At 43.0% G+C, this 22,907-nt stretch overlaps 1 protein-coding gene across 2 annotated transcripts in view; it reads right to left on the reverse strand.

The window, feature by feature from the left end:
- Nucleotides 1–2,252: 2,252 nt before the first annotated feature.
- The window catches only part of DOK5 (docking protein 5), a 58,801-nt gene continuing 38,146 nt past the window's right edge, over nt 2,253–22,907 (reverse strand). The window contains exons 2-8 of one of the 2 annotated variants that reach the window (XM_083508252.1): nt 21,105–21,212; nt 13,648–13,762; nt 13,405–13,524; nt 10,751–10,940; nt 9,154–9,289; nt 5,128–5,248; nt 2,253–2,818 (exon numbers count right to left, since the gene is read on the reverse strand). In XM_083508252.1, coding sequence (XP_083364378.1) covers nt 2,760–2,818; nt 5,128–5,248; nt 9,154–9,289; nt 10,751–10,940; nt 13,405–13,524; nt 13,648–13,762; nt 21,105–21,212 — 849 coding nt within the window. In that variant the 3' untranslated portion in view covers nt 2,253–2,759. The remainder of the gene's footprint in view (nt 2,819–5,127; nt 5,249–9,153; nt 9,290–10,750; nt 10,941–13,404; nt 13,525–13,647; nt 13,763–21,104; nt 21,213–22,907) is intronic. The other variant, XM_083508253.1, reaches the window with a different exon arrangement.

The raw sequence follows: 22,907 nt of genomic DNA on the forward strand, positions 1-22,907 counted from the left end.
TGGGAATGGGAGATTGGCAGATAGCTGAGAGAGCCTGTTGACGACTCTTAACGACTGTAATAGGTCTTACAGGAAAAGGCAAGGGGTGAGAAGGTGAGAAATGGTTTAGTCATGTATAGTGAGATAAGAATCCAATGTCTTTGTTCAGCCCAGGTCTTTCCATGGTTTTAAGTTTGGTAATGAGTTGTAATTCAGCAGCTTCTCTTTCCAGTCTATTTCTGCAATTCCTTTGTAGTAAAACAGCTACTTTGAGATCTTGTATAGAGTGTCCTGGGAGATTGAAGTGTTCTCCTACTGGTTTCTCTGTTTTGTGATTCTTGATGTCAGATTTATGTCCGTTTATTCTTTGACGTAAGGTTTGGCCTGTTTGTCCAATATAGAGAGCTGAGTCAATTAAGGTTTGGCAGACAGCCAGAAGGCAATCTGAAGGAGTAAGTCTGCCTGGTGATAACAGAGGCATGGAGAAAGCTCCCTGATTGGTCAAGCTCTCTCAAAGGAGTGATAATTAATGGCCTACTAACTGGAATGTGTTAGTTCAGTGTTCAGAGGTTCAGAGTTCTGTGTGTCAGTGTAGGAGTTGTGAGTCGTGTATGAGAGAGCTAGCTAAAGATCCGTGTTCTGTTCCTGTAAATAGTCCACTGTATATAATAAACACCTAACTACAAGTTCCTGGTTTCTGCTTCATCTATCCTGTCTGCAGCCAAGTCGCCAACAGCTTCCGTGGATTCTGCGTGTACTCTGCTAGGTCTGGCTAAGGTCCTGCAACTAGTCAGAAAGTTGCAAAACACCAAATAGTCCCTGCCATGACTGAAAGGGGTCCAAGTTATAAATATACATTGTTAACTGAGAGCATACCTTGGAAACATGACGACAAGCAACTAGAATTTTAGTTTGTTGCATTGCTTCCACTCTTCATTTCTCCTACTCCCTGTGCAGTTTCTCCCAAAATCTCAAAGCTGCACTGTTTTCTATCCCATACATCCTTCCATAATTCATTTGAATTTTGAGAGGCTCACCAAGATATTTCTGTCAATCTCCATTTCTCTGACCAGGCAGTTCTCTGCACTACTCAGCTAGTCTCAGTCCAAAAGTACTGCTATGGTCAAGAGGTTCCACCCATCTGCCTACAGGCCAAAAAACCCCCAATATGATAGTAAATATGTGTGCTAAAGGAGTTACTGGTTCTTAGTCTCAGTTGTGCAGTTCCCTCCTCCCTCCTGTTGTCATGATGGCAATCCAGTCATATTAGCAGCTCGACTTTTCTGATAGATCCAGGAGCCTATACATCAGAGCTGTTTCCTGGAAGGCCAAACCTATACAGTAGCAAAGCTAAGGCCCAGACTCCCTGACCAGCTTTGTTATTTGATACTTTATTACTTCTTTCAATATTTGTGTGAACCAACTCCACTGTACACACTCCTGTTTGTAAAATAAATGGAGATACTGCCCTACATAGGTTAGAACCCTACATGAGTCAAACCATGACTATCGGGACAAGCTCAATGGTGGAACAGCTGCTTTGAATGCAGAAGGTCCCTGGTTCAATCCCTGGCATCTCCAGGCAAAAATGTGACTGTCCTTGACTCTGCCACTCACTGTAGTCAATACTGAGCTAGATGTACAAATGGTCTGATTCTGAATAAGGCACTTTTCTATGTTTTGTAAATTCATGTTCTGTTGCATCCAACAGTTGTCTCAGTCTGGGCTAACAGGATATTCAGGATCCATATTTCTCTTCACTAGTCCCCCCCCCCCTTAATATCTTCCACTTCACTTTCACCACCTTCATATTAAGGCTTGAGCATACTATTTCACTTCATGTTTTGGTTCTCGCTTTATTGTTTAGCTGCATGTGTACAAGCTACTATTATATAAGTTCAGCTTTATTAAAAAGGCCTATTGCGATATTGTTTATTTTTCTCAGCTCCATAACTTGAACGTTTACAAGAAATGAAATCCCTCGATTTGAATTCGGCAAAGGATGTACGTATGTGCTTACCTCTTCAGATGCCATTGGGATGCAATGCAATTCCCAATAAGACGTTGAGAACGTCAAGTCAGACTCTTATTACTTGTTGGCAGCACCTTAGATATGGTGCTTCTGTTGATGTTCTCAACCTGTGTCTCTCAGAAAACCTGCATGCGATATTTCAAGCGATGTGGCAAAGAGCATTTTACTTCTAAACTTCTAAAAGGCATTTTAAAACACAGGAGGAGTATGAAATGAACCATAAAAAGACAAGAGAAATGTCTGCTGATAACTTAGATTAGTCTTAATCAGACTTTAATAGACAGGGACAACAGATTCCAGTTCCAAAAAACTGGTCACCATTCTGAAAATTGCTATGCTCAGTGATGAATCAGGACACTGAAGTTAAAGAAAAATATACAAATATTTCATGTAGTTTATACATGTAAACTACATTATCTAAGATACCATCAAAATGAATCTTGACCAACTGATAGCATAGGACAAATCATCAACAGATATCAATTATATTCCAAAGATAATAATAATCAGACACCAAAGGAGAGCTTCTTTTCTTCTGGATGTAACTATGAAATATAGCAACTTTCCAATATTATCTCTAAGATGTATATCTTTTGGTTGAAGGTTAAAAAATAACATCGCAGTCTTAATCCAGTCTTTGTTTCTTCTGTCAGCATCATTATTGTTGGCTAATTGTCAATGAAAGCCTCTTTGCTGGAGCAGTCTATCTCAAGGAGCACACATTTCAAATGTCCTCGGCTTTCTTTTATCAATGCTCCGACCGATAGGTGGGGAAAGTCTCTGTCCGATGGATCTTCAGTGGACTATCTTCTCCAAATCAGATCAGGGGGTGGAGGGGGGGAAATCAATATATCAGTCCAACTATCATACATGTTATGTCTAATACATGGGTGGGGAATATGTGGCGTTCCAGTTGTTGTTGGACTCCAACTCCCATCAGCCCCAGACAGCAAAGCCAGTGATCAGGGATGGTGGGAGCTAGAGGCCCACAGATAGCAGGACAGTTTATTATATGTATATAATAAAACACCTTTAAAAGCAGTACAAAATAACCAACATAAGGTAAACCCCAGCCTACCCTTTTCTCAGTCAAGTGGGACTCAGGAAGAGTCCTGCCCTTTTTGCACAATGGATTTTTGATGCTTTTCAGCATCAACGAATCCTAGTGTGTCCTTATTCCTGTTGACCAGGCCAGCTTCTCCTTCCTGCACCTGCTGCCATCTTGCATAATTCCATTTCACACCTTGCCTTCCACTCCAGATTAGGCTTAGCTTTGCCCAGTTTTTGACCCTAGAAATCTACCTAGCCCTGTTCATGCTTAGCTGAATGTGGCTCAAATAACTTCTGGTCTGAATACTCTCAAACTAGGTTTGGGATCCCTATTAGATTGAGTCCAATTTCCATTGATCTGTTAATTTTCTCCCACATTTTCGTATGTTCTTTTGCTGTTCCAAATACGTTGCCAAGAACTGATCCTCACACAGATCAAAACTTTATTATTTTGCCCACTGCACATTCCAGATAAAAGACTCTTCTTCAAACATAAAAGGAGGAGGAGAAATCCCTATAGTTTATATATTGGGAATATTTTGATTCATTTTATGTGCTTAAACACTGGGATCAACCTTCAGGTATACATGGCTGAGCAAAGATGGGCATTTTCAAGACTCCTTCCTCCCTAGATTCTCAGGATTTGAATTTAGAAACATGAAGCAGCCACAGGAACTTCAGCTGAAGATATGAGCACCCATCTTTCCAGATCCAGGCAATGAAATGCTTTATTGAACATTAGTGAATGTACTTATCCTGGCCACTAGATGTCCCTCAGAGATCATAAGAAAACATATTTAACATGCTGTCCAATGATTACCGTATTTTTCGCCCTATAGGACGCACCATCCCATAAGGCGCACCTAGTTTTTTTTGGGGGGGGAATAAAGGGGAAAAAATTATTTCCCCCCCAGGCGCGGGGCTGGGGCGGCCCGAGCTTCCCCCGACCCCAGCCCCCAAACAGGCAGCTCTCTGCAAGCCGTGGAAGCCCAGCGCTGGCTCCCGCTGCTTGCGGAGAGGTCCGCGAAGCCTGGACGCGCTGAGATCAGCGCGCGCAGGCTTTGGGATGCCGGCAACTCTCCCCAAGCAGCGGGAGCACTCCTGCTGCTTGCGGAGAGGTCCGCGAAGCCTGGACACGCTGAGATCAGCGCGCGCAGGCTTCGGCATGCAGGCAAGTCTCCACAAGCAGCGGGAGCGCTCCCGCTGCTTGCGGAGAGGTGTGCGAAGCCTGGAGAGCGTGAGGGGTCGGTGCGCACTGACCGCTCTCGCTCTCCAGGCTTCAGCGAAATCCTGCATTCACCCCATAGGACGCACACACATTTCCCCTTCATTTTTGGAGGGGGGAAAGTGCGTCCTATAGGGTGAAAAATACGGTAGATGCATATATACACACACACACATCTGCCATGTTTAGCAGGGGAGGATAATTAAAAACATTATTATAAAATTTCCTGTGATCATTTGTGAGGAGATATGAGGTATAGGTTGCAGCACTTTTGCAAAATGTCCAGAATAACTATAGAAGTGGAGGGAAGTGGCTGTTGTTCTAACAACGATCCTGGCAAATATTTGGCCAATAGCCCAGAAAATATCACCCAAAGGACTGATGGCATCCATCTGCCTTTTCAGTGGGGAAATGTCTTCTGATAAACTGATCACTGTTGGCTCACATATGACCATGACACTACACTAGTAAACCTTAGGCTCATCTACTCCCTCTTTTTTCTTCATTTCTTCCTTTTGCCCTTTCCACTTGTCTCCTGAACCTCCTGGTTGACAGCAAACCAGAGTTTGCTATTACAACCAAATTGGCAAACTGTAGTTTGTGCTTGTCCTTCAACCTGAAGCTGGAAACCATGGTTTGGAGGTGGCTTCCAACCCTGGTTTGGAGAGTGAGCACAAGCCATAGTTTGACATGGGAAGACAGGAAGAGAATCAGAGCATGTGAGGGAAGGAGGAAGCATGCAAGCCCATTCCTGGCATACCAAACCATCGTTTGGCGATACACGTGATATAGTACTTATTAATGAAAGAAGGCCTCAACTATTATTACATCAGCTTCCTACCTTGTAAGCCAAAGAGCTGCCCAGTACTGTGTTGCCTTGTGATGTGCTGCCAATAGGCACTGCGGGGCAAGGGGACCATGGTGCTGAGGGAAACAGCCCGGTCACTCATTTTCATCTGTAGCTGAAAGAAAAGGCAACGGACCTTGAGATAAACACATGGCGATATCATTCAGTCATGAAAATGTTGCGTTAAAAGCTAGCTCAAGCTTGTAGAAACTTTAGCTTGGAGATGTGTTACTGCAAAAGGAGCATTTTGCAAAATATGACTTGCCACTATTTTGTGATACTTCCATTATTCCCAAGTAAAGGTGCTGCCCAACTATGAATTTCAAGACTCTTTTTTTTTAACCTCTCTTATGCACAAACGCAGGTGGCGCTGTGGCTTAAACCACAGAGCCGAGGATTTGCCAATCAAAAAGTCGGCAGTTCGAATCCCCGCGACGGGGTGAGCTCCCGTTCCTCTGTCCCTGCTGCTGCCAACCTAGCAGTTCGAAAGCACGTCAAAGTGCAAGTAGATAAATAGGTACCGCTCCAGCAGGAAGGTAAACGGCATTTCCATGCGCTGTACTGGTTCGCCACAAGTGGCTTAGTCATGCTGGCCACATGACCCGGAAGCTGGATGCCGGCTCCCTCGGCCAGTAAAGCGAGATGAGCGCTGCGACCCCAGAGTCGGCCACAACTGGACCTAATGGTCAGGGGTCCCTTTACCTTTACCTTATGCACAAACATGGCTACCATTGCTTTTTATGTGACTTAAGATAGAGATAGATAGATAGATAGATAGATAGATAGATAGATAGATAGATAGAGAGGAGGTTTTGGGCCACTTTCCGATCCTCCTCAGCAAACTTTGCTTTTTATATTTGCTTTCTCTTCTCTAATCCCCTGCTTCCAGGGCAATAATAATATACCTGCCCTAAGGGCTTAATGTGCTCCATACCATGCATTTAAAGTGCTTTCAATGTGCATTTAAACTACATATCTCCCCCCAAAGAATCTGGGGATCTGTAGTTTCCCCATTACAACTCTGCAGTTCTCAGCACCCTTAACAAACTACGGTTCCCAGGATTCTTTGGGAGAGGGGCAACTAGTTTAAATGTGCACTGAATGTGCTTTAAATGTATAGTGTATATCTGCCCTTAGATAAAAGGGTATCTGAGAAAGGCATCTTCTTTACAAGTACAGTTCATCCTCCCGTCAAAAAGTATTGGATCCACGCAACACTTTGTCATTTTTAGTAACTTAGTACCACTGGGAGGGGAACGGAAGCTATAACAAAGGACAGTTTTGAATCTTTACATTTCCCTTTTGCGATTTAACTCTTGGTCAGTTATGATATTCAGCTATATTGATTTAAGTCTCATATTTAACTTCTAATTTCTTCAAAGTTCAGACAAAGACTAAAAATGTGTGGGGGGTGTGGAATTAATACGAAATCAACTAGTTACAGTGGTGCCTCGCAAGACAAAATTAATCCGTTCCGCGAGTCTCTTCGTCTTGCGGTTTTTTTGTCTTGCGAAGCACGGCTATTAGCGGCTTAGCAGCTATTAGCGGCTATTAGCGGCTTAGCGGCTTTAAGAAAAAGGAAACAAACTCTCAAGAACTCGCAACACGTTTCGTCTTGTGAAGCAAGCCCAGGGAAATTCATCTTGCGGAACGACTCAAAAAACAGAAAACTCTTTCGTCTTGCGCGTTTTTCGTCTTGCGAGGCATTCGTCTTGCGAGGTACCACTGTATCTTTAAACACCCACACCAATCTAACGAACACTGAACATACAATAGAGGCTTCCGCCCACAGCATGTTAAATAAATATGGTCCCTCAAGTAATGCTTCAACAGAACTTGTAATGTTATCCTACATTCCAGTGTCATGGAAACAAATCGGAATCTATTTTTGGAATTGCAGAACTCTGTCAAACATTGCACCAAAAAAAAACCACACACACACACAACCCACCCCATTTCTCAAAGCAGAACCCTCATCATTTTGATTTCACTGTTAAGTCCTATTCAGTGAAAATGGGAGTGATCATTTTTATTCGCAGAGAACATAAAACTTGCTAGAAGAGAACAGCTAGAGAAAAACAATTAGAAGGGGGGAGCTCAAAAGAAAAGATTTTCATATACGCAACGTAATTTGTATACTGCTTATTTTATATAAACCTCCAAGCAGTTTATATAAAATATGCATTGAAATAATCAATGAAGTCAGAAATTAAAAATATGTAGGTCTAAACCATATCAAAATATAAATAGAATTGGCAGTTGCAAATATACATTATATATTAAAAAATACATATTAAAATGCATGCTGACTTGATGTATCTGGGTAGGTTTGCCGAAGCAAAAATGCTTTTAGCAGGAACCTGTTTAATGTCAAGGGGCAGGGAGCTCCTAGGTGAGACTCTCCTTCCTTGGATGTTTTCAAGTGTGGGCTGGAAGTCCATCTCTCACAGATGCTTGAGCCAAGATTCCTGCATTACAGGGGGTTGGACTAGATAGATCATGGGGTCCCTTCCAACTCCATAATTCTATAAAAGGTGCTCCCAGATGTTTTATTTATTTATTTATACAAATATTTATATACCACTGTCATTTTCTTTAAAAAATCAAAGTTGTTCACAGCAATAAAACATAAAACCATGCAATAAATATATATATATGAAAAATGTTAAAAGGGGACATCAGTTAACCATTATGGAAGGAAATAGTCTTAACTGCCTGCAGAGACTTGGTAGAATAGAAAGGTTTTCAGCAGGCATTTAAAAGTTAGCACAGATGGCACCTGCTGAATCTCTGTGAACAGATTATTCCACAGGACTGGACTGATGACACTAAAATCTCAGTGTCTTGTTTTCAAATGCTTTGCAGGGGGTCAGACTAGATGACCCTGGGGGGTGTCCCTTCCAACATGAGTCTTGCTGACATGGGAAGGACCAAAGATGCTCTTGCAGGTGATGTCAATGATCAAGCTGAGATATAAGGGTTCAGACTGTCCCTTGGAAATAAGTTGTTTAGGGCTTTGCGAATCGAATTTGGGTAGCAGCTTTCTCTAGAAATATAATTTTAATATTAACTTTTGTGAGTGACAGGCACCATCTTAGAAAAGGCTTTCCTTTTCCTCTGTCATGCATGAGGGAATGCTTGATCTATTGTGACATTTGCCTGATGCTTGCGTGCATCAACTTTCTTCAGAAGAATAGGCTTATTCCTATGCAAATTATGCCAGTTTTAGCAATATTGCTCAAATAAAACTCATACGATTCATCATAAGATTTATTTAAGATGGTCAGAGCCCTGAAGCTGATAGGTAATAGAAATAAGAACATAAAAGCTACTGAGTCATACCAAAGTACTATTTAGTCTAGCATCTGATACTAAATATGGATGTTGTTGTTGTTACTTATACCCCATCCATCTGACTGGGGTTGCCCCAGCCACTCTAGGCAGCTAAAGTATTGAAAGGGGTCAGAGATTCATATAGATCACATGGAACATGGGCGACACATGTGAAGATACAGAAGATGTCATTCTCATATACCCTTTTTAACTTGCATTTCAGGAATGCATCAGGGACTTAGAAGTAATAGCAAGAAGTATGAGGAGCAGGTATTTTACATTTCATGCAAAAGCTGAAGCCCACCACCCTACCCCATTTTGATATGCCATACATTACTCGTGCCAGTCTACAAGACTTAGATCAGTTGTAGCAACTTAGACAACATGCTCACTTCTTAGAAAGAAACAAAATCCATAAACCAATCTGCAAATCTGGTGCAGAGCCATTTCTTATCAGGCTAGTTAATTGAAAAGCAGCCATAGTTACAGACTTGTCCGATAACCCCATGCATGAAGAAATGAAGAAATTGAATGAGTTAACAAGGAGGAGAGGAAGACAACCCCACACTCAAATCTGTTTGCAATCTGAAAATCACAATCTGAACTCATGCTTAGGAAGGTGGCCTATGGATTTTATGTCATTACCGCTGACTGCTAGAGGGTGACAGGCAGGGCCAGTAAGCATACCATTGAGTTTTTCACACTCTGTAATAAGTGGTCGTGTTGTTCTGCTATGGTCAGAGCTGCCGAGTGAACCTTCTGATAGATTGCCTCCCCATCTCTCGTCTGAAAGATGAATAGCCCTTCCCCTGTGTCACACATCCTGCCAGAAAGAGAACAGAGTAGGATCACATGTGAGCGGACTGACTTATTAGCATGCATCTGTAGTAGTGCCTGCACAGAAATATAACAGCATGAGGAGATAACAGCAGCTGATAGACATGGAGGGCCAGGCATTACTGTTTGGCAGAAGGAGGTTTGCCTTGGGTGGCAAATGCGGGGCATGGCAGCAAGCCAACAGAACTATGGGTGCCAAATGGCCTGCCCTGAATCCATAAGAGCCTTGCTGGGTGGAGTGGAGCTGCTACATTAGTTTGCTGGCAGGTGGATCACTGTTACTTACTGGGAAGCAGAGTGTTAGAGGCAAGATGGTGGTGCAAACACACTGGCAGGGGTACTAGATTGACTGTCCCAGTGCATTTGCCTCACGCCAACCTGCCCACCACCTTCCTCTCTCCCTCCCAGTAAGAAACAACAACCGGGAAGATAGTTCAACCCTATCCAGTAAGCCACTTCTTCCTGCACTCCTAAGCTAACCTGCTACCCTCAAGCGTGGTGCAGGATACTGCTCTGTCATGAGGGCTGAAGGAAGAGTCAAGTGTCAGCCCATTTGGTTTCTGAACATCCAGTTGAAGTGGGACATCTTGTCCTTTGCCTCAGGCAACAAAATGTCTTGTTAATATGTGTTAAGTCAGGAAGCAAATATATGCAATGTAAGTATGTGTGCATATTCATAAGCGTGCAACTAATATAGAAGTTTAGATACCCAACTTCACAGCAGCTTCAATGGCTTGGCAGACAGAATTTATTTTATTTCTTTCTTTCTTAGATTTATATAAGAATAAAAGCCCTACGAAAACATTCAGTGGAAAGGAGGACACAAAAGCAGAATAGCTCCCTTTCTTTCACTTTTAATTTTTATTTGGAAGATGATCATCACACATTCTGAAATTTCATCTATACTTGTGGCAGAAGTTATCAAATGCAATTGGTTCCACATTGAGCCAAAGTATCAGTCTTCTCATTGTGGATAAAACGACAATCTACTCATTCAAGTTAAAATATATACGAAGGATCTAAGGCATGCGAGTTGCATACAAGGGAATGATGTTGCTGCTCAGTTTTCTGTGTGTAGGTTTTCTGTTGTTACCCCCATGCCCCAATTAAACCATTGTTTAGTATGCTGGTGGCATTCAGCTCTAATCAATATATGTATCTATGGTGGTGGCTCCACTTTTGCCCAAGACCTGAACCCCAAGTCAAATTGGGTGTATTCAGAGGCATACAGATCTTGGTTGAGTGGGTTTCAAACAGCCTCAGATTGCTAAAAGTCAAGTTGAGCTCTGGGGCCATTTAAATAAGGATGGGGTAGTTCCCATAATTCTTTGGGGGAAGTCATGGCTATTTAAAGTGCCAGCATAGTGCTTTAAATAAAATGTATGGTGTGCCCAGAATTCCTGAGTCTGAAGAACTTGTGGAGCCTTGTTGCAAAGCATTCACTCACCTCCCAGCTTCGAATGTAAACCATGTTGAGTCCCGCCCGTATCGTCGGAGGGCACTTAAAGGCCAAGAGACGAGCTTTACTCTGGGATTCTGGATGTCCCAAAGACAGATATTTTCAAACGTTATCTGCAAGGTACATTCCCCATGCACATCTAAATTAGGGGATGGCATCAAATACACATTGAATCTCTCTGGGAGAAAAACAAAAGATTTAGACTAAAATCCTTGCAGAATCAAAAACATCATGACAGACATTGTACAATCATATCATAACAGCATTTCTCAATGTCCAAAGAATTCTGCAGTTCTTCTTCTCACAACAGTCCTACAAAACAAGAGAGCAATTGGGAAATTCCACAAATGGGGGGAGGGGGAGTTCAGAAATAAATCCACCGCTTTTGCCATCAGAATTGAAGGATGATAGTCTGAATCAGTACACATGTAAGCTCATCACACAATGTAGGACCCTAGAAAATTGGGATTCTACAGTGTTCAAGGAGGATACACTAAAAGAAGGTCATGGGAGGCATAGCAAAGGTCCTTGTCCATGAGAGCTTCTCCCCCTATGTGGAATTTCCCCAATTTTTATAATGCTGGAATAAGACTACATTCTGCACATCAGAACGTTCAGTGTAGCCTTCTACCCAGGGTGGAAGACCACTCACAAAAAGTGACACCCACAGCTATCTTTGTAAAGTCTAGAATTCTACCAACTCATACCGCCAGTACTTCATTCTGCATGATGTGTAGAAAAGATCTCATCTATAGCATTTCCCTGCCTCAATGTTGAGACAATGCGTAACAAGGAACAGTATTCAGTCTTTAAAAATTTCAATTTTCAGGGACTTAGGAACTAGACAGCCACTGACTTCAGCCTTGGTTTCATATCCTTATGAAAGGACTATGGGAAGATGAATTTGCTATGGGACTAAGAGCAAACTCAACTCTTTGAGAATCAGTTGTTATCTGTCCAAAATGGCACCACTATATTACCTGGGAGATGATTTTTTTTGAGGGGGTATGACTCCAATCAAAGCCCAGTGAGGCCTGAGCTCAGTGGGCACAGAATGGGGGATAAATATTAGATAATGAGAATATGGGGGGCAGGATGCAATGGAATGGCATTTCCAGGAACAGGGAATGTATTGTTCATTGGAAGCTTCAACGCAAGCATTCCGCACTATTATCCTTAGTTTGATCTTTGCTCTGTCACTTTGACAATCTACAGGAAAGGGAAGTGATTGACTGTGTGAAAGCCTGCTACCAGTTTTAAAGGAGTTGACTGTGAAGCTGTTTGAGATAGACAGGCACGTAGCAAAAACTGTGCGGTTTTAGGTTGCTGCCAAGCTTGACGACTGCAAATGACATCACACATGGGCATGCTGGAGGCAGATCTTGCTTGTGTGCCTCTCTCCTCCCCATCCATACTTTGAACACTGATATCTTTAAACCAACCAATAAATATAAAACAAAAAAATTCCTTCCGGTAGCACCTTAAAGACCAACTAAGTTAGTTCTTGGTATGAGCTTTCGTGTGCAAGCACACTTCTTTCGTGCTTGCACACGAAAGCTCATACCAAGAACTAACTTAGTTGGTCTTTAAGGTGCTACCGGAAGGAATTTTTTTGTTTTGACTATGGCAGACCAACACGGCTACCTATCTGTAACAATAAATATAAGTGTGCCAAGGGTGAAAAAATCTCAGGTCCAGGGACTGAATGCATCCTCTAGGCCTTTCGACATGGCCTTCAAGACTCTTCATATGCCATGGCTCTTCCTCAGACTGCTCTCCTTAGCCCAAGCTCTATTCCATGGGTAAGCAAACTAAGGCCCGGGGGCCAGATCCGGCCCAATCGCCTTCTAAATCCGGCCTGGGGACGGCCTGGGAATCAGCATGTTTTTACATGAGTAGAATGTGTCCTTTTATTTAAAATGCATCTCTGGGTTATTTATGGGGCATAGGAATTCATTATTTTTTTCAAAATAAAGTCTGGCCTCCCACAAGGTCTGAGGGGCAGTTGAACGCCCCCCTGCTATTCCCTTCTCCAATATCTTGAATTGGGGTGGTGCTTCTTATATGTTGCCCTGCAAGGACCCTTGAATTTTCTCTGGCTGGCACATAACCTACTATACAAAAGTAGGAGTCACAGCCTTTGCACCTTCCATTTTTCTTCCTTCTGACTGGCATGCACCCACCTATCCCAACATTTTCCCACACAGCCCTCAGCCTGAAAAGTTTCCCCTGCTTCTGAGGCAGGCTTTTGACCCTAGAAGGATTCGGTCAAACACAGAACAACATATGAAATGACATATGAAATTCAAGGCAGGCTTAGCACTGTGCAGCAAAACGTTTCGGTTTCCTCTTTGTATCACATCTGAGGTTCAATTTTTAAAATTGTTTTTAAATCCCAACTGTGTTACTGAGTTGGCGGAAGCTGAAACGCTTTAACTTTGGTCATTGCAATATATCCGCATCTATAAATAGTGTAACATTGGGAGCAGCAGCAACCATGGAGCACAAAACATGATCGCATGGAAGAATGTCACACTCTGTTGCACTGGTCCACAGTATTTATGGATTTCATGAGCACATTGCAGAGGCAGCCTAAACGTTTCTATTTGTAGTTGTGTAAAAAAAAAAAAGTATTTACATACCACTTTGTTCCCTCTCTACACCGGAAGCCAAAAGGTCAGGTTCTCCAAGGCTAATATCATTAATCTGAGTCCCCAGGCACTCCACCTGCAAGACTTTACACCATTCATCCGCTTCAAGCTCTGCATATAAACGACCAAAAATCTGCATGTTGGTGTGGCATGTAACATTTATAACGTTTACAGCTTGCTGCGACAGTTACAGCTACTACAGCTAATGACAACCACCCATGCCACTAAACCCACCTGATTCACAAGCAAACGTCCTGGATGTGTCATCATTAAAATATATCCCTACAGCGTGCTTCCTTGTGCTCTTTGGCAAGCGCAATATATTCTTCACATGATTAAGTTCTGTAACCTGCAGTAAAAAAAAGAAGAAGAATGGAGGGGGAGGGGAATAAAATAAGACAGCAACTTGCAGCTCTCATTAAGATCTCTGTACAAAGAGGTTTATATGGAGGAGGCTTGTGTAACTTGTGACTCAGTGCACTGAACACAACTCACCAGGCATGTATGATAGGGACTTATAAGTTTCTGTATTCTTTTCCTGCTCAAGATGGCAAAAGCAAGATGACTTGTTAAGGACCTGAGAGGCTACTGTATGTGGCTAGACTGACTACATTTGGCTTGCTGGGTCAGGCATTTTTCAGGTTGGCTGAAGGCAAGGAGAAATGGGAATACAATGTGTTAATCTGTGTGTTCACAATGAATGAAAACAATGCATCTGACCAGGGCCATCTTACCCATAGGCGCTAGGAGTGTGGGGCACCCAGGCACCAGGCTCTCAGGGGCGCTAGGCCAAGAGTCCGGGGCCCGAGAGTTGAGTCTGGGGAAGAGCCCGCCTGTCTGTCAGAGCACCATGGCGGGCTCTTCTGCTGTGGGCGGCTCTGCGCCGCGAGTTGGGGGTGAGCAAGCCAGCGAGGCTCTGAGGCAGCCAGCCGGCTCTGCCCTCCTGCGTGCCTGGGACTGGGCAACCTGGGGGGGGAGGGGACATCAGGCGGATCTTTGCACTCCGGCACCGCATCTGACAAGATGGATTCAGGGCCAGCACAATAGGCAGGGATCTGCATTACCAAGGTATGGGATTCTGAGTGCTCAAAGCTCAAGAAGGTCCCAGGGCAGCTCACAACAATTTAAAGTACATTAAAAATAGTTTAACACAAAATAGCTGGGAATCTCATGATTCTACCACGTTGCATAAGAATTTAAGATGAGTCTGCTGGTTCAGGCCAAGGATCCATCTGGATCAGCATCTTGTTGCTGACCCGATGCCTTCGGGAAGCCTGCAACCTAGACATGAGTGCAACAGCATTCTGCCTACCTGCAATTCCCAGCAACCCTTATTCAGACGCATACTGCCTTGGATAGAGGAGGTAGAACATAGTCATTATGGCTAGTAGCTCCCGATAGCCTTGCTCTCAATGTTGTTTTTAACAATAATTTTTATTCGTTTTCAATTACAATAATCCAATGGTAGTCTCATGATAGCAATGCCAAATTACAATACAATACAATTACGGATGCCAATCATTCAGATGCCCAATTCTATAATTTAGGTGGCCTCCCTCATGCTAGAATTGATGGTTTGATGATTTACTTTTTTTCTGCGTTCCAAGATCTTATTCATCTGTTACATTCCATTCAAAATAACCATCCCTTACACAACAACTGCAAAATTAACGACATCCATTCGTCTTGACACATTAAATGATTTATAAACCCTATAGGTGAATCATTCAAACTATATCCTTATTCCTCCTGTATGTGACATTTATTCTATCTGTGGTCTTCCCAGCCGTTGCTGCTCTCCATCATGCCTTGGGCAGAGTTAATATCCCATTGTTGTTTCAGAAGTTCTCCAGCGCTCCGCCGCGTGGTTCATTGCTTTACAACTTCAACAGCAGCTGCAAAAATCATACTGTTCCAGTATATATCCTGTTTTCTCCATTTTTCCCCCCTCAGCCTAGGAAGGAGAGTGATCTGAGGCACTTCAAATAGCTCAGTAATGAACCTTCATTGGCAAGCACACAGATTTCTTTCATCCCCCCGTTCAGCTGAAGATAGGCAAATATATTATTCTCATTGTTGACATTCCTCTGTCTCAAGAGACAATGGAAGAGTATGCCATTGAGTCAAAGCGTTGGTGAGTTACAGCGCCGGCTCTGGCTGCTGAGACCGATACAGGAAAGACATGTTTTGTTGCAGCTGGGGCAGATGAAGGTTTTGCCAGTGCACTATGGCATTTCTTCTCTCTGAGCTCCTGCCAGTGGTCATTTATCCTATGGTCACTGCTGTGGATACATGACCTGTCTGTCTGTCTCCAGGCACTGCGGTCATCTGCAAGGGATTCCCACATGGCGGGTTGCCGGCCTTCATGTCATGTTTGCAGATATCTTTATGACACAGATTTGGTCTGCCAACAGGTCTGGTGCCTGAAGCCAGCTCCCCACAGAGCATGTCCTTGGGGATCTTGCCATCTTCCATTTTATGTCTCTCAAAAAGCCATCAGGTACCCTGCCATTCCATCAGGCAGACATACCGATAATTATCTGCGCTTCACCTCTATTCCTATATATATTTCTCCTTCCTGCTTCTAGCCTTTCAGTTGATTCACACATTCAACTCCCAGTGGGGTCATGAGGCTCATGGGGCAGTCATGAAGAAGAAGAAGAAGAGTTTGGATTTGATATCCCGCTTTATCACTCCCCTAAGGAGTCTCAAAGCGGCTAACATTCTCCTTTCCCTTCCTCCCCCACAACAAACACTCTGTGAGGTGAGTGAGGCTGAGAGACTTCAGAGAAGTGTGACTGGCCCAATGTCACCCAGCAGCCGCATGTGGAGGAGCGGGGAATCGAACCCGGTTCACCAGATTACGAGTCTACCGCTCTTAACCACTACACCACACTGGCTCTCATCTCACACTGACATCTCATCTTAACCTATCTCTCATTACTACATACTGCAGACAAAATAACAGCAGACATTGTTGCCTTCATGCTTTGCTGGAAGGGTTCCAAGAAGCTTCTGGCTCAGCAGTGTTTGAAGGAGACTGGTGGACAAGATGCCCTGTGGTCCAATCCAGCAGAGTAGTTATTAGAGTGGGATGCAAAGATTAAGGCTGATCTGAGGCAGTGAAGGGAAGACCTCCCAGGGTGAGAGATCAGGTGGGTCCACCACTTTCTGTGTGAAACAAGGATTCTGTATTTTCTTTCCTCTTTCTCTCTCTGTTTTCGCTTTTATTTACATTAGCTTTTTATCCTATTGTATTATGAGAAAGCTTTATTAATAAAAACAAAACAAATATTAAGTCTGATCTGAATGCCTAAATTTCTACCATATGTAACTAATACTACCTTAAAGGTAAAGGTACCCCCTGACCATTAGGTCCAGTCATGGATGACTCTGGGGTTGCGGTGTTCATCTCGCTCTATAGGCTGAGGGAGCCGGAGTTTGTCCACAGACAGCTTCGGGGTCATGTGGCCAGCATGACTAAGCCACTTCTGGGAAACCAGAGCAGCGCACGGAAACGCCGTTTACCTTCCCGCCGGAGCGGTACCTATTTATCTACTTGCACTTTGATGTGCTTTCGAACTGCTAGGTTGGCAGGAGCAGGGACTGAGCAACAGGAGCTCACCCCATCACGGGGATTCGAACCGCCGACTTTCTGATCGTCAAGCCCTAGGCTCTGTGGTTTAACCCACACCGCCACCTTACCACCTGATAATTTCTCTCATTCTGTCACTCACACACATGCACACACATTAATGTTCTCTCTCACACACACACCATGCAAAGGGGAAGGAAAGACTTTGCCCAACCCAAACAAGGTGATTTTATTCTTGCCTTGTTGAAATCTAGCTTTCTTCCATATATTTTTCTCAATTAAATGAAAATATGCCATCATTTATTTGGTTACAAAGGCTTAATATTTTCAAGATAGCTTTAATCTGAATTCCGGGCGATATCCAGCATTAATCACACTCAGAGTACTTAATCATGCTTAAGTAATTAAGTTCATTAATATGATTGGGTCTCCTCTGAGTAGAAGGAAATGAGATATCACACTCTATTTTGAAACGCTTTCTCATAGCAAGCTCTTTATGAAGGTAACTGTATATGGATGAGGTATGGACTATTGGCTGCCTGTGATGGCTTTATGCTGTTTAGGAGGGAAGGAAGTAATAAAAGTGAAGCATTACTCGATTTATTCACGTTATCAATTCATCCTTAAAGGTCAGACACCGAAAGAGCAACTGCTATGCAGAAATCCAAAAGGCAGAGCAATATATTTCAACGTACATCTTGCAAGCCTCAGTTCACATTTGAGGCTTCAAAGTTCATTCACCTGAAGAGTAAAATTTGTTTTCTTTTTGCTACTTGTCCTTCCCACTGTTTGCACTTCATTTTGGCATCAGTTCATAAAGCAGGCAAGGAAGATTGTTCATCTTCCATGATTGTTATCTTCATAGCGCCAAAGGTCCTGATTTGATATTGCAGAGACCAAGAAGCATTCATCTACGTGAACACAATAAATTCTGTTCTACTCAATAATAGCCAGACGATGCATACATTAGGGTGATATATAACCAAAACCACAACTGGGAATGAGAAGCTGCCTGAGATCTGCTTTGAAGAGTTTGGGCAGAATGGATTCATTCTACTCTGCCAAAACTCCAGTTTACATTATAATATCTGGAATGGATTCTACGAACTGCTGTGGACATTTCCAGAGATGCCTAACACTCTCCATTGACATATCCAGTAGGGATTTTCCAAATTCTCCAAATATTGTTAGATGTTGTATAGAAATTTTCCTTGATGTACACATTTTTGCAAAGCTATTTTCTGTAATACAATGCATTTATGTATGTTATTTTCACTCACATATGCATTTTTGTACATGTTACTTGGCTGGAGAGCTTAACTACAAACGACGGAGAGGTGCCAATTTAAAAAGATTTTTCAGTTTGCATATTGGTCCAGAAAATTCAGTAAGTTCTCCCCAATCTTGAATCCTCATGCTGTTCTAGGCCTCCCTGCAGACATGCTGTGCAACACTGTGCTGCCATGCCTCAGATAGCATAAGGGAGCTGAAAAAGATACCCTCATACCTTCTCCTTTCAAACATTTCTCCTATCACCTGGTTAGGCAAACCCTTCTAGATATAATTTCCCTTGACCACGACTTGGATCCAAAGTTCTTTACCATGAAAGAAAGGGCTGCCAATCCATAACAGGATCTCACTTCTGGAAGCTGCAGGAAGGCAACTTTCACTAACTCCTACAGCGCCTCCTCCAAATGGACTTCAAGGGGAACATTTAAAGCTACCTTCCACCAGCAGGCACTGGCAGCATCTCATGCATGTAACTATGCTCCCAGGATGCTGCCACTGGCAGAAGGAAACTCTGGATCCATGCCCATGTATCTATAAAGCCAGATCATCAGAGTTATATGTCAGCATCATACATCACCAAGGCAAGGGAACATAAGTCAGATGAGCTAGTGCAATAAATCACTAGGAAAAAAACAGCTAGATTATATCAGTTCCAGGCACTGTGGAATTAAACTGATCCTAAATCATTGCCTGTGATGCTTATTAGAACACATTATTGACTCCAACGAGGCCAATAAAGGTTTAGTATGTTTTAGAATTCCTGGCTCTGTGCATAAAAAAGAGAGTGCTGTTGTTCATTGTGACATGACAAGAAGGCTTCTTCAGTGCTAGTACTCCTTCCATGAGAAGTTTGGGCATCTTCTTCTGTATTTGTGTTCTGCTGACAACTGAGCAAAAAATCCTTTTTTACATAAGCTTTTTGATGCTGTTGTTGTTTGTTGATCAGTGGTACCAGAGTGTGTGTGTCTTGACTTTTGCTGCTGTCTTTAGTGTGGTAATCTAGGGTTGGATTAGTTGGATTACTGTTTACTTTTGATTAATAAACCACAATAAATATGTTAAAGGGTTGGCTTTATTTGTAATTATGGTTGCAAATGTAGAAGTTCTAGGAAGTCTGTAGATATACCATACCCTGAATTGCCCTGTTTTTACCAGTACATCCCAAATTCCCAGCATTCCCAGCTTCCATCTGGATCTGGGAATGTCCCACTTCCCACCTCCAGAACTACTGCCGCTGAACTAGGGGAAAAGGATGAAACAGCCAACTCTCTCCATGGCTGCCACCCCAGGAGACTCCACACGGACCAGTGCAGCCTGGTGGGTGAATGTCACATCGAGAGGAAGCCTTGCTGGTGTTGCTATGGTAACCCAGGGCACCTGACACCCTTATCTCAGAACATCCAGACATGGGGATGTGTTCCTCAAGACATGAGACCAAGCACTGTGTAATTTAACCCACTGTTCACATTACACCAACATAAACAGGGTTTAATGGGTAGCTACATACCTTGAGTGGCAGAGAATCTAGTCTCTGGATTATGCAAGGGGAGGAAATAAAGACCCATTTTAAAGAAGCAAATGTTTAAGAGACTATGATCTTCCATTTCAGCCCTAATTCCCACATCATTCAGAGGTGGATGTACCACTTATACTTCACATTACCATGTGAAGAAGGGGAGAGAGTAAAAGAGACATAAGATTTGCATCAATAATTTGTCGGCTCAGTATCATTACAGATGACACACCTTCTGTGCTGAGCCGAAATTAAAGTGCTCTAAATATACATTCTGCGCAATCCCAATAGGAGTTGAGATGAAGCAGAGGAAGGGATTTTGAGTCTCTTCTCGTGACTTTTGAAAATGGCCTCAGATAAATTTCCCCTGAACTTCTATTTCTAGACACACGTAGGCCCAATTGTCCCCCAGGCTTCATGGACAGTCCTGTATAAATTATGCATCCGAGAGATGTAGATCGGAGCAAATAGTTTAAGGAGATTCAAATGTGGTATTCTCATGAGATTTATTCCTTAAACACCTCTCAAGCCAAATAAGAATGGATCAGCCACCAAAGGTTTATCTTTTCACTCCCAGGCGCCGAGACTGTTTGCACACCTAAATCCCAATTTTCTAATATATTAAGCTGTTGCCGTCAAAGATTAAAAATTAAAGGGTCTATTATTGTTATGGTGCTGAGGGGAATTACACATGTACCTTCTCAGGCAGAGTGATCCCAAACTGATTATTTTTTTACAAGGAGTCTCAGAAACTTTTCTATCTAGCAACAACGATTATGCAAATGATGAACGAATTATATTGTTTCCATTGATACAACCCCTGATAGGTATTCTCTGAAAGGGACGTATTAATTTTTAAAGTTACAATTTAAATATACTATTTATATCTTCTCTAAGGCTGATTATAAACTGATAGGAAGAATAGACCTTAAGAAGAGCCTTTGCTGGACCAGGGAAAAATCCCATCTAGTCCAGCATTCTGCAGTCAGCCAGATGTTCTTGGGTGGATGTGCAGAATGGGCCCAGAGAGGGAGGACTAGTGAAGTGCCAGTGGCGCATTGAGGAGATTGGGGAGACATGTGGATGGGTGGGCAGCAAGGGCAGGTGGACGGAACTGCCACCTGAGGTGACCATCTCACCCCGCCTCATGGGTGGGCTAGCCCTGGGAATGGGGCCTAAATCATAACAAATCATTAACAGGATTGCCGCTAAAGTCTAGATTAACCACGGGAGTTACTTACATGGGAAAACCTTCTTGTGAAGGAGACACAGGAAGCATGCACGTTCTCTTACCTTATGATAGCATCTGAAGTAAGCAGCACGCTCATCTGAAAATTTCTCTATTCTTTTGGGCCCTTTGCTTGATGCTTTCTTGAAGACTAGCCAGCATCTCTGATAAATCTAGAAACATTGAAACACATTATTATTATTTTTAAAAAGTGAACCTTGTGACAAATAATTATTTTCAAATATTCCATTTGGGGGAATGAAGAGTCCCATAAAACTGCAAGGGGTGGGTACTCAGCTCAGCAAAATCCCTTGAGTTGGTTTTGATTCCTCTTTCTCAGACTCTTCCTCCTCCGGCTTTTCCAAATGATGTCCATTTCCTGTACCAACTGACATTCTCACTCACAAGCATGCATTTGTTGTTGCTTTTGGTTGCCAAAACCCTTATTTATTTATGGACTTCAATGCTTACTTATTTACAGTGCGCTTTTTTTTAGTAACAAATGAGGTGTCAGTACTCATACTGTGATAAAAGTGTCATGGGCGCCAGAACAAAATGGCTGCCGTGGGCAGCAAAGAAAAGTGCTATCCATGACTACAAAATCACACAAAAAGCACTGCTTATTTATCTTATTTATATTCTGCTTTATAATCCCAAAAGATCTCCAAGTCACTTATTTGCACAATGCAATCACCTTCAAGGAGATCTGCCTATACAGAGTGACACCCACCATTATCCAAGTGGACATCCCCTTCCTCCCCTCATAAGCTCTCCCCTCCTGGGTCAGCTGCTGGAAAGACACGGCCAATGACCTCCACAGCTATTGTGCTGTCCGCACTGCAGTTCCCCAGATTCAGCCCCTAACCTCCTTTACACCCTTCCCGAGGAATGGACTCCAATGGGCTGGACATGTGTCTTACTTTACAGGCATATGGCAGGCGTCTGTTTGGAGGGTGGTCAGGGGACAGTCCTCTGAAGGGAGAGCAGGAAGGGCTTTGAATTTGCCTGTCTACTCTTCACACCTGGGCAGAAGACTGAGAAGGTGCACAGGTCACTTTGCCGCAGTCTTCTCTACTATCTTAAAATATATAGTGTTCCTATTTATGTCAGGAACATAGGAAGCTGCCTTATGAGTCACACTATTTGTCTATCTAGCTTAACCATGTCCGTACTGACTGGTAGCAACTCTCCAGGCTGTTAGGCAGGGACCAATCCCAGCCCTACCTGGGGTCCTGTATTTTGAACCTGGGACCTGTGCAATGTGTAAATAATTTTAGTAATTATTTCCAAATCTGCATCTGTACATATGAAGAAGCATGTTCTCTTTCATCCTTTTTTTTTGTTGGTGGTGGGGGTGGTGCATAAGTAGCAACCCGATCCCCAATCCCACAATAGCATATTTGCTGGCAGTGAGCACAGAGGAATGGCAAGATATTCTTTAAAGAGTATCCCTGTATTAGGCTGGTAATTGCATAATTCAAGAGAGATTCAAATTGTCTTTGATGCAGAATAACAACTTCATATACACCCATTACAGTAGTGGTGGTAAATGGCTGAAAGATGTAAAACCATTGGTAGTTGTTAGAAGAGGAAGAAGGAAAGGACTACATCTGAAAGCTGGTACAGGGAGCTAGACGGTCCTGTTTCAAATCTCCTCTCACCATGAACATACTAGGTGGAGGGACAACCAATGCAGTGGTCTGCAGATGTTGTGGAATACAACTCCCATCACTCAACCAGCACTGCCAATGTTCATGAATGATGGGACTTGTAGTCCAAAACAGCTGGCAGGGGCACCATGCTGTCCACCCCTGTGCTAGGTGGTGTGTCAGGCAAGGTGGTGTCTCTCAGCATCAGTCTCATACTGA

The sequence above is a fragment of the Podarcis liolepis genome, assembly GCF_965112155.1.
Source record: "Podarcis liolepis genome assembly, chromosome: 6".
Lineage (NCBI taxonomy): Eukaryota > Metazoa > Chordata > Lepidosauria > Squamata > Lacertidae > Podarcis > Podarcis liolepis.